The sequence below is a fragment of the Hyperolius riggenbachi genome, chromosome 12, assembly GCF_040937935.1.
Source record: "Hyperolius riggenbachi isolate aHypRig1 chromosome 12, aHypRig1.pri, whole genome shotgun sequence".
Lineage (NCBI taxonomy): Eukaryota > Metazoa > Chordata > Amphibia > Anura > Hyperoliidae > Hyperolius > Hyperolius riggenbachi.
This window is the reverse complement of record NC_090657.1, coordinates 178,623,155-178,635,196: the sequence shown is the minus strand read 5'-3', so window position 1 is coordinate 178,635,196 and position 12,042 is coordinate 178,623,155. Positions and strand designations below refer to the sequence as shown.

At 46.7% G+C, this 12,042-nt stretch overlaps 1 protein-coding gene across 1 annotated transcript in view; it reads right to left on the bottom strand.

Annotated features, from left to right (window-relative positions):
• Positions 1-12,042, bottom strand: part of SDCBP2 (syndecan binding protein 2) — a 48,357-nt gene that overhangs the window by 5,663 nt on the left and 30,652 nt on the right. The window contains exons 5-7 of the mRNA XM_068262058.1: positions 10,971-11,132; positions 8,819-8,994; positions 5,929-6,100 (exon numbers count right to left, since the gene is read on the bottom strand). Coding sequence (XP_068118159.1) covers positions 5,929-6,100; positions 8,819-8,994; positions 10,971-11,132 — 510 coding nt within the window. The remainder of the gene's footprint in view (positions 1-5,928; positions 6,101-8,818; positions 8,995-10,970; positions 11,133-12,042) is intronic.

Sequence of the window (12,042 nt, the reverse complement as noted above, 5' to 3'; positions counted from 1 at the left end):
TCCCCCCTCAGATGCAGAGCGCAGCAGCAGCCAGGGAGGAAGCGCTGTAAACATACCTCCCTGCGTTCCAAGCGCTGCTTTCTCGCCGCCGGTCTCTTCCTCTCTGCCGCCTATACAATGATGCACACACTGGTTCCGGCTAACAGGAACCAGCGTGTGCATCATCTTATAGGCAGAGAGGAAGAGACCGGCGGCGAGAGAGCAGCGCTTGGAACGCAGGGAGGTATGTTGTTTACAGCGCTTCCTCCCTGGCTGCTGCTGCTGCTGCGCTCTGCATCTGAGGGGGGAGCACGGAGGGCGGCCCTGGAGAGGGAGGGAGAGGTCGGGCTGCCCTCCCAGCGGCTCCGGCTCCCCCCTCCATTTCAGCGCCCACCTCCCAACAGCGCCCCGGGCGACGGCACGGGCCGCACGGCCCTAGAAACGGGCCTGGCCTGACAAGGCACCCCAGAGAAATATCAGCAGCTGTTCTGATGGCCAGACTTGTACAATCTGATGGCCAGTTTCTGAAAGCTCTTACCACTATGGATGTAGGGAGTTGCATAGGAAGACATCGCAGTTCCTGTGCTCCCTCCCTTGTAGTATCTTCCATTATAAGGTATGTGCTTCCTTTATAGTACAGAGGTTATTGCGCTACTGCCCACATTATTGTGCTATCCCTGTTATGGCACTAGCTTTATTTTTGCGTACTCCATCATAGTTACCCCCTTCATACTGTTATTTCCCTTGGCTGCTCTAGAAATTGCTGTGGGTGGCGGTCTCATGTCAGCCACGCCTGCTGTACTAACAAACAGTACTATACTACAGTACTAGCATACTATATGCTAAATCATTATCTCACACAATATTGAATATGACTCTAAGCAGTATCACCTGGCTCCGATTTACCCAAGCTAAAGTAGTAAAGGACCACTATCGCCAAAAAAAAGTAACCTTTTAAATACATCTGTACAATTATACTTCCCCGATGAAAATGCACTATAAATCACTTCTCTCCTGTTGCTGTTGTCTACAGTTAGCAGTAAAAATCTAAAACATCTGACCGGTTTTGGACTAGTCCATTTACTCATTATTTATCTCAAAAATAATTTGTATGATGAATGTATAGGTAAACCTCTTGCTGCTGCTCGTTGCTCCCAGTCTCCGTACCTGGCTCTATGTGCTATTGGATACTGTTTTCAGAAGCTCTTCTGGCCATGCTCGAGTGCATAGACTTTCCTTATGTTCCAATCCACTTAGGCTGATGGACTCAAGTGCTTCCTCACATGCGAGTTCCGATCCTCACATACCTACTGGAAGGAGGCACTTTTGCCCATTGTCTTTCCATCAGGCACACATACTTGCTTTTATTGGGCATGTGTGGTTTGCAACTCCCCAATGCCCAGTGTCTATGCTCTAATGCAACCTTTCCCCTAATTGTACCACTTTTATTGCCTAAACATTGTCAAGTACCACCAGTGTTCCTGATGGCTCACTGGGGGTCCTCAGCAATGCATCTCATCTACTGAGGAGGAAGCCTCTTTAGGATCCAGAGGCTTCCCCTCCCAAAGCTACCGTATTTGCTGCTGTATAAAATGCTCGAATATAAGACGCACCCATGTTTAGAGGGCAAAAGCCAGGGGGAAAAAATATAGTAAACCTGGTGTGTCCATGTTCCAGGAGCCTCTTATAATGGTGTCACCTTCTGTCCCCAGGAGTCCCCATCGATCCCCTGTGTATCCCCAGGTATCTTCTTCTGTGGCTGGGTGTCTACACCTTCTGCCCTGTGTGGCTGCTCTGTCCCCAGGTGTCGTCTTCTGTGGCTGACCCCCCCGACCCCTGTGTAACCTCTGTCCAGCCCCCTTGTCTGTGTCTCCCAGTGTATTACATACCTCCCCTTCTGTTGCCTGTGTGGTTGCTCTGTCCCAAGTCTGTCTCTGCTCAGGTGTAATGTCCCCCCTTCTATCCCGTGTGGCTGCTTTGATCCGCCCCCTAGTCGTTTTCTCCCCTTGCGTGGTAAATGTAGCGCCAGCCTGTCTTACTACATCCACGCTGCCTGGGGATCGCTGACGTCCTCACTTCTCCCTCTAGTCCTGTAGATACACAAGCGCCGGTCACTAGAGGGAGACGTGAGGACATCGGCACACGGCGATCCCCGGGTGGCATGGATGCAGTAAGACAGGCTGGCGCTACATTTACCATGCAAGAAGAGACACCGACTAGGGGGCGGATCAAAGCAGCCACCGGGGATAGAAGGGGGGCCATTACGCATGAGCAGAGACACAGAATACGGGGCTGGACAGCGCGGCCACACAGGTAACAGAAGGGGGAATACGTAATACACTGGGAGTGGCACACCAGAGTAACAGGCTGAGATTTTGCAGGGAATCCCTGATATTGCGGCGGGTCAGCGGTTTGTAACGGCGGGCGATCGTAAGTTGGGGATTCCCTGCCTTTGCCGTATAAGACACAGTGACTTTTTCTTCCCATTTCTTATACAGCGCAAAATACGATAAGTATCCCCAGGCGCATTTTTTTTTCTTACTAGTACACTTTAAAAAAATAGGGGCATATAGGAGGGAAAAAGCAGGGAGGCATTGGTGGGGAAAAGGTTTAAAATTAGATTGCTAGCTTTACAGATTGCCACTATAGGTAGCCTTTGCCACCCCACCACCACCGGAGAGATGGGCAGTGACACGCTACAAAGTTTGGCTCCCCCCCCCCCCTTGCAGGCTCCTCGCTGTCCCGCAGTGAAGAGACAGCCAGGCAAACTGCACACTAAAGACACATATCTTGCAAATACAGTCAGTGAGCAGTGATGTCACTTCCTGTATTCGATGTATACACGCTATCACTGCGCACCATTCTCCTGGCTGTCTCTTTGCCGCTTATCTGAGGTCTGAAGTATGCCACAGGGCAGGACAACGAGGGGGGAGCTGAACTTTGTGGAGGTGGGACCAGGACAAGCAGCAGGCAGGTAATTAAGTGGCAGGCAAACCTGATGTGTACCACCTAGCCAACAGCAAAGTACCAGGTTTCTTTATAGGAGGATTGATTTAAATCAAGTGAAGCCACAAAATAGCGAACTGTTTCCAAAATTTTAGTTTCAGAGCCAGGCACCTCTGTCTTATTTTTATTCACTTCAGTTTGTACTGTAAGGGCTGGTTCACACTACAAGAGCTTTTTCTGAGTGCTTTGTGATTTTAAAAGCTCTTGCTAATGTAATGCTATGTGTGTGTTCTCACGTGCTATTGGTGATTTTGTTATAAAATCACATTGATCAAGAGCTTTTCAAACCACTAGCGCTAAAAAGAAGAAAAGCTCTTGCAGTGTGAATAAGGCCTAAAAAAGACACGTTGGATAAAAAAAACAGTTTATCCACACAAGCAGTCACACTGATCAGCTAAAACATTTAGGGCTCATTCACACTACAAAACATATGTACAAATGTGATTTTGTGCATGCGTACCCGTCGCACGGAATGCACGTTGTGGTGCGTGAAAGTGCAGATGACGGCAGCTGTTATACAAAACGGTTGTTGTGCAATAAAATGTTCCCAGACACGTAACATCCTAACGCATGGGAACATACAGCTGTACTGTGAATGGTAACAAGAGTCTGTGTGATCCACATTGTAACATGAAAATCCATACTGTGTGGTGCATCAAAAACTGACAGCACAAGAATGAGCCTTAAACCTGCCTGTCCCCTGTGGGGGTCTTTATTTTGCAACTCAAACAACTCTGACTTGTCCAGCTTGAACTACACATGATCTGTAAAGCTGGACACACTTGTGTGCACTCTCTCGTTCAGATGCTGTTACTATATGGGGAGGAGGCAGAGGGATGATAAGTGTACGATGGAGTCGGATGGCTAAGAGTGGAGAACAATATTGTCGGGCAGCTTTCCATGAGATGAGCATCTGTGAGATGATCTGGCAGAGATGGTTTTTGGCCTTGATTGACTGTAATCTGGTGTGTGTTAAAGGGAACTGACATGTGACATGATGAGAAAGACGTGTACGTACAGTGCCTAGCACACACAACTATGCTGTGGTTTTTGTTTTTTTCCCTCTGCCTGAAAGAGTTAAATATCTGGTATGTAAGTGGCTGACTCACTCCTGACAGGAAGTGACTACAGTGTGACCCTCACTGATAAGAAATTCCTCTATCTCTTTCTTGCTCTCAGAAGCCATTTTCTGCTAGGAAAGTGTTTTATAGTTGGAATTTCTTATCAGTGAGGGTCACACTGTAGTCACTTCCTGTCAGGACTGAGTCAGCCACTTACATAATCGATATTTAAAGAGACTCTGCATGTTAAAGTGAATTTAGACTTGCTTCAGCCATGTAAAGAACTATAAGCCCTGCTAAAACGCTGCTATCCTGCGGCGAAGCGAGGGGTTTATACCCCCAAATCCCCTCTCCTACATCCGGGAGCGCTTCCTGAATGAGGCAGACTGAATGGCTGTAGCTCTGCCTCTCTCAATCTGCCTTCACAGAGAGGGGTGGGGAGGAGGTGGAGATCTGCGCGGCAATTGATGTGCATGGAGGCAGAGCTACAGCTGAAAGCTCTGCCTCCAGGAGTAACAAAAGCCACGACCAAGAAAGTCGTGGACTTTGCAGGGGGTATTTGGGGGGGGTATAAACTCCTCGTTTTGCCATGGGATAGCGGCGTTTTAGCATGGGTTATAGTTCTTTACATGGCTGAAGCGAGTCTAAATTTACCATTTTAACATGCAGAGTCTCTTTAACTCTTTCAGGCAGAGGAAGAAAAAAGAGGAACATAGCATAGTTATTAGTGTGCTAGGCACTGTACATACATGTCTATCTCATCAGGTCAGTTTGGGTATCCTTTAAGAAACTCTGTCTGTTTTTATACCTTACACCGCACAGCACATGGAAGATCCATGGATCAGACTTTTCTTCCATTACCTCCCACAGACAATCACAATAAGGGCCCTTTCACACAAGAGCGGTGAAAGGGTGTCAAATTGACACACTGCTACCGCAGCCTAATGCAATCCTACGGGGAAGTTCATAACTCCCATGTTGTGGTATGCTGCGTACCCGTGTGACCCTCTCACCAGTTCACCGGTTGTCCAATATTAAACAAAGGTGCTATCCCCTGCATGCTTGGAATGCCCTACAACACAGTTCCCCAACCCTGTCCTCGAGGCCCACCAACAGTACATGTATTGCAGGAAACCACAAACATGCACAGGTGAGGTAATTAGTGTCTCAGCAGAGCTGATTAACTGTCTCTGTGGATTTCCACAAAACATGCACTGTTGGTGGGCCTTGAGGACAGGGTAGGGGAACACTGCCCTACAAGACATAACTGGTCATGCAGGAGCTGCTCACACAGAGTTGTGCAGCCATCACTATCCTGTCACTCAGATCTGTGCTAGAGATAACGGTTTTGACTTGCATGCATATCTAATCTAGATTGTAGGCGGCTTAAAAATGGGCAGGAACTGCATTTGATTGGCTGAATTCCAAGCCACCTAAAAACAAGAATTCTTGACATCTTGTGAACCATCTCTAGAGGTAGCCATACATCTATTGAATTTTGCGGCTCGATCGACCATCCGATGCGATAATCTTATCGAATCGGATGAAAATCAGTTTGACCATGTTGGACTGAGATTTTCCAGCATGCTCATATACATGCAATCAGGTGCACAGTGGTAACAGCAATGTATGGGCAGCCAACAGATCTCTTTCTGGTCAGATTGGATCAGAGAGAGATCTGTCTCTTGGTCTATGGGCACTGTCATTCTTATTACTCTACTTCCAACACATCACTATCAAGAACTGACTGATTATCAGTTATCTACCACCTGATATTGCCATGGTAACCTGCAGACAGCAGTTTCCACGTTGAGGCTGTTAGGTATGCGTTACTTGTAGAGTTCTCTGTGAATCAGGCTTGTTGTCCCTGTGCTGAGCTTACCTTCATTCCTATGACGTTCTGCCCATTCACCTCGCACAGGTAGTGATTGGTGAGCAGTCCATTTCTGGTGGCTGAACTGTCCTTCACCAGCGATGCAATCTTTCCTTTCTTCACAATGAAGCCCACGTGTCCGGCACTGTCTTTCTGCAGAGTCAGCGTGCGTTCAAATGGCCTGCCGAGAGAAGCCTGCGTCACTGCACTGTACTTCATATATACCAGTCATAGCAATCCCTGTGCTTCCCATACAGTTATAGCAAATCCGTGAGCTTCACATAGCAATTCTTGTGCTTCACTATAGTCATAGCAATCTGTATGGGAAGCACACAGATGGCAATCAGCGTGCTTCCCGTACAGTCATAACAATCTGTGAGCTTTATATAGCAATCCCTGGGCTTCCCATACAGTCATAGCAATCCATGTACTTTGTAGACAAAATACATGATTGCGACAACTAATATTGAAGCAATATTCTTGCTGCATACAAAGAAAACCTGTACCAAAGCAGTATGTAGGTTTTTATGGCTGCTAAGCTCGTTTAGTAAAATCCATTATTGCCTGGCTCTGGCAGTAGCGTTGGTAATTTTTTTTTTTTTGGTCACTGACATGAGACAAGCATGCAGCCATTGTTGACTAATGCAGGAGATGGAGACTTAAAAAAAAAAAAAAAACTGTAAATATCTGTTACCAGTAGAGGGCACTGTGTCACTTTTACTGAGCTATAAGCCTGGTATTTTCTATTGCACAATAATAGAGGGAGAGGCTCTGCAATGACTAATATCTGTGCAATTAGCAATTTCTGAGCTGGAAAGGTAACTCTCGGATGTGTGTGTCATAATGAAGGAATCTTTTTATATGTTTTTATTAAGTGATTCTGAGTGATTACAAGAAATAGTTTTATTATCAGTGGTGTAATTAAAGGGAACCTTAACTGGCGTGGAAAAATAAATTCACTTACCTGGAGGCTTTCCCAAGCCTCCTGCAGCCGTCCTGTGCCCGCGCCGGTCCTTCGGTGCCCTCCGGTCTCCCTCCGCCGCTAAGTTTCGTTTTCGGACTGCCAGTCGTCCTCGGGCCTCTTCCGCATTCCTCTTCGTAAACTGCAGTAAAGCGCGTCCGCATGACGCCAAACGCATCATGTGCATGACGCCAAACGCGTCATGCGGACGCGCTTTACTGCAGTTTACGACGAGGAATGCGGAAGTGGCCCGAGGACGACTGGCAGTCGTCCGAAAACGAAACTTAGCGGCGGAGGGAGACCGGAGGGCACCGAAGGACCGGCGCGGGCACAGGACGGCTGCAGGAGACTTAGGAAAGCCCCCAGGTAAGTGAATTTATTTTTCCACGGCAGTTAAGGTTTCCTTTAAGGAACTATGGGTGCCAGTGCAAGTTTTACATTAGGCCCTTATGCACTCTTTGTATGTAAGTGTAGTAATTATGGAGCACAAAAACCTGCTAAGGACAGCCAGTATCAGAGCGGTATAAGCAGAGGAGGGGACAGCCGCGGAGTTAGGTGTAAGCAGGGGAGGGGAAAGCAGCACTGGCAGGAAGGTGACACTACAGCTGCCCCCTTCCCTGCTTACACCTCTCTGACACTACAGCTGCCCTCTTCCCTGCTTACACCTCTCTGACACTACAGATGCCCCTTCCCCTGCTTACACCTCTCTGACACTACAGCTGCCCTCTTCCCTGCTTACACCTCTCTGACACTACAGCTGCCCCCTTCCCTGCTTACACCTCTCTGACACTACAGCTGCCCCCTTCCCTGCTTACACCTCTCTGACACTACAGCTGCCCCCTTCCCTGCTTACACCTCTCTGACACTACAGCTGCCCCCTTCCCTGCTTACACCTCTCTGACACTACAGCTGCCCCCTTCCCTGCTTACACTTCTCTGATACTACAGCTGCCCCTACCCTGCTTACACCTCTGATACTACAGGTGCCCCCTTCCCTGCTTACACCTCTGATACTACAGGTGCCCCCTTCCTTGTTTACACCTCTCTGACACTACAGCTGCCCCCTTCCCTGCTTACACCTCTCTGACACTACAGCTGCCCCCTTAACTGCTTACACCTCTCTGACACTACAGCTGCCCCCTTCCCTGCTTACACCTCTCTGACACTACAGCTACCCCCTTCCCTGCTTACACCTCTCTGACACTACAGCTGCCCCCTTCCCTGCTTACACCTCTCTGTAAGCAGGGAAGGGGGCAGCTGTAGTCTCAGAGAGTTGTGAGCAGGGGAGAGGACTGCCTCTGCAGACAATCTAGCGTGTACACAGTGGGCCCTGATGCTTCCCATCACCTTTGGTAGTGATCAGCCTTGCGAATCAATTAAATTGATCAATGGCCGAGAGTATTATCCTCTCTACACTTCCCACCCACCACATATCTCAATGAAGGGATGTAGGGCCAAATCGCAACTGCATCAGGAATTGTGGTAAAATTGAAGGCTTCTGAGATTTCTGTGACGGTGCGAGTGTGTCCTAGGCCTCAGCTATTACAATTATTGCATTAATGTCACCAACTTAAAGATTAGTTCCTAATCATCTCAAAACAAATTTGTATGCAAGCGTCAATGACCATGTGTTCTCTAGCAAAGCAGCTGTTATCATGTAACAATGTGACCTTTGGTTGCTATGGGAATGGGCTCCTTCAGAGTGCTCAGTTGCATTGCAGAATAATTCTGCATGTCAGCTCACTGCTCATACAATCCTATGGGGCTGTTAACAGTAGTGTGTTGTGAGTGGTTGCATTAGATTAACTCTCTGCATGCAAGCTTTGTTTTAAAGTTTATGTCCAGTCTCCATTGCCGTGCACACTTATAAGGTGTGCGTTCTGCAAATGACCACTGTGATCCCAGCCTTACAGTATCGCCACTGCTTGCTCACACTCACCGGTCTCGCACAATGATGTTGATCCTCTCCTGTCCAGCCTTCTTCAGTGCCTTGTGTGCCTTATCGGTGCTCCACCCGGCACAGCTCTTCTCATCGATCTGCAGGATCTGATCCCCAAATCTCAATCCCACCAGAGCGGCTGGAGAATTTGCCTGGACCAGCTGGACAAATATTCCCTGGAAAAGGCAGAAAACTGTTACCTAGCGTCTCACACAGATAGAAATCTCCACTTTGCGCTCTCTGAAAAAGTTTTTCTGCCAAATACCAACATCATAGCTGGGATGGTCAATGAAATGCTAATAATTTGGAGTTTGTGCAAATGTTTGTTTTAACTGGAGCTTGAAAATTGACCTATCAAATGCTGCTGCTGCTACATTGGATTGGTCCATTTTCAAGGTGCATAAACTCTGCATATATCACTTCCCCACCCTCGGGATGAGTAGCTAGGTCCCTGCAAAACACTACTACAGCTCGCAGGGGTGAAGATATTCGTCCCTTGCTGATGCGCACTCCCGCGCTTGTTCTCTGCTGATCATTAGAGGGGAGCTCAATAAATGGTAACGCAGTTTCCATTCATTGATCTAAGACCTTGTGTCCATGATCGCTGGCATCAAAGAGATGCCGCGGTCATTCACAAACTAAACTTACACGTCTGCGCATTGCTTCCTGTTCAAGTACTAATAGTACTCTCAGGAAGCTGAGTGACATCTTGTGGCGAAATAGTAAAACTACACCTATTTTAATAAAATACCTACACCTAATTTGAAATTATTTCCTTCACTCTCATACTCTACCATAATTAAACATTTGCATAAAAAAAATATAGTTACCTTAGGGACTGAACTTTTTTTTAATATGTATGTCAAGAGTATATATTACTGTTTGTTTTTTTTTTTTTTTTTTTTGTTTTTTTTATATTATGGGCTTGTAAATAGTGATTGATGCAAAACTGAAAAAATGCACCTTTATTTCCAAATAAAATACCATACATTGTGATATAATTTAAACAGTGTAATAACTGGGATAAATGGCCAAATAATACATGCTACCATAATTAAAATGCACGTTTTATTTTAAAACTGTAATGGCCGAGAATAGAAATGACATTTTTTCAAATTTTTTTCTTATTATTCCTATTAAAATGCAATTAGAATAAAATAATTCTTAGCAAATAAGTACTGATAAGGTTACTGGCAGATGAATGGATGTAGTGCTGAAATGTGAAAATTGCTCTGGTGTTTAAGGAGAAAACCCTTGGAGCTGAAGTGGTTAAGTAGCAAATATTAGCATCTCCTTGCTTATTCCTAATGTGTGGCTGATGACCTGGTGATTCTGTTACTTCCAGGATCTGTGATGCTTTTGGGCACCTCTCAGCGCTCGCCTTATGGCTGCACCACATAGGAGGCTTGAGTCTCCCCTCTGATCACACACCGCGCAGCGAAATCATCCTGCTGCTGCCCCCTAAGTGTATGTGTGTCATCATCCAACAATCCCCACCTTGTGCCATGTTGAAGGCTTATCTGCCACAAGCTGCTGCAAATCCTAGCCTCCTCTGCTGTCTGGCATCACTATGAGCACCTGTGTCACATGACACGTAGTACAAATGCTTGCAAGATTGATTAGGTGGCTGTGTTGCTGAACCAATTCTCTGATTTGATAAAATGATTGAACTGGAAATTTGATTGCCCTGTAAATCTGAGTGATGTATGGGCACCTTAATACTTCTGCATCAGATTTGCTCCAATTCTACTTTTTGATAAATCTGCCCCAGTGCTCCTTATACAGTAGACTCTCATTATAGTAAGCTCTTAAATAGTAAACCTCTGAATATAATAAACTCGGTCCTCAGGTCTCAACCATGTGCCTGTATGAATATACAATGTATGACCAATTCTGATATAGTAAACTACTTTTTCCTGGTCCCTTGGAGTTAACTAAAAAGGTATTCTCCTGTATATAGTAATGCTTTTATACATGCATTCCTTAAGAAGTGAGCTGACTAGTTCATCAGAGGAGTTTTCCATGTAATCTCCATACCACTGTCATGGTCTATTGTCCTTCCTATAGTCAGGAAGACAGAGGGGGATGTCTAGGCTCACTTAGCACAATTCCATAGCTTTGAACCATTCCCCATCCTCCAGCCATCACTCACCTTATCCACAGCTCGTAACCGCAGTCCCACCTTCCCCTTCTCATCCTTGCACAGGATCATTTCCCGGATGCCATGCTTAATTTCTGCCCGCCTCAGGCCGATGTCATTTCCTGTGACCGGGGCAATCATTCCGCCTGAGATGCTGTTGGGGATCGCCACATCCTGCACAGGAACAACACAAACATCTATCAGTAACCTCCCACTCAATATGGGGAACAGTATACCATGTCACAGTCACCAGGTCACGTGTAGGGATGTTAAAGGTGAACTAATGCTAATAATTTTGGCTTATATACAAATTGTATTCAGCTTGGAATTTGGCCAATCAAGATTAACAGGAAGATCATTTGATTGGCCTGATTTAAAACTGCATATAATTGGAGGAAAGCAGGAGTTATTAGCATGCCATTGACCAACTGCAGGTGTAACTGGTGAGTGTCCCACTAACAAAGTTACAAAGCTGGTATGCTTTGCTGCACAACACGGATTGGACAAGACAAGCCCTGATTGGCCAGCAGTAGATGGATGGTTTTGTTCTGCATTGAGCAAAGATGTGTACAGATGAAGGTTTCACACTGTTTCCAATCACAAATGCAATCCAAAATTACCAAAACTGACTATTTAGTACCAATAAAAACAGGGGAGTTGAGTGACTGACTGGCTCCAGTAGAATATATTGACTGTGACTGCTTGGTTCCCAGGTCCATGAAACTGCTAGACTCCTCCCCTCTTCACAGAAATGTGGTTTAGCAGAGGCCAGTGTGCATGTGATGTCACTTCCTGTCACATGATTGTTCTGACCAGCAAAGAGCCCTGTGTCTGTTTCAATTGGCATCAAGGGCCGGTTCACACGGATGGCAGGCGGCGTTAGGGCGGCCAGGAAGTCGCGTCGTCCTGTGACGTCCCGTTCGGTGGTGGCAGTACGGAGATCGTCGCGATCGGCGTTTCTCGTCCCCGCAGGGGGACATGAAGCTGCGTCGGCTAGCCGTCCCAGGACGTCGTATGCGGCTTCTAGGGATGGCTGAAACGGCGCGTTAAATCGGGATCGGAACGCCGCGTTTATGCAATCGAC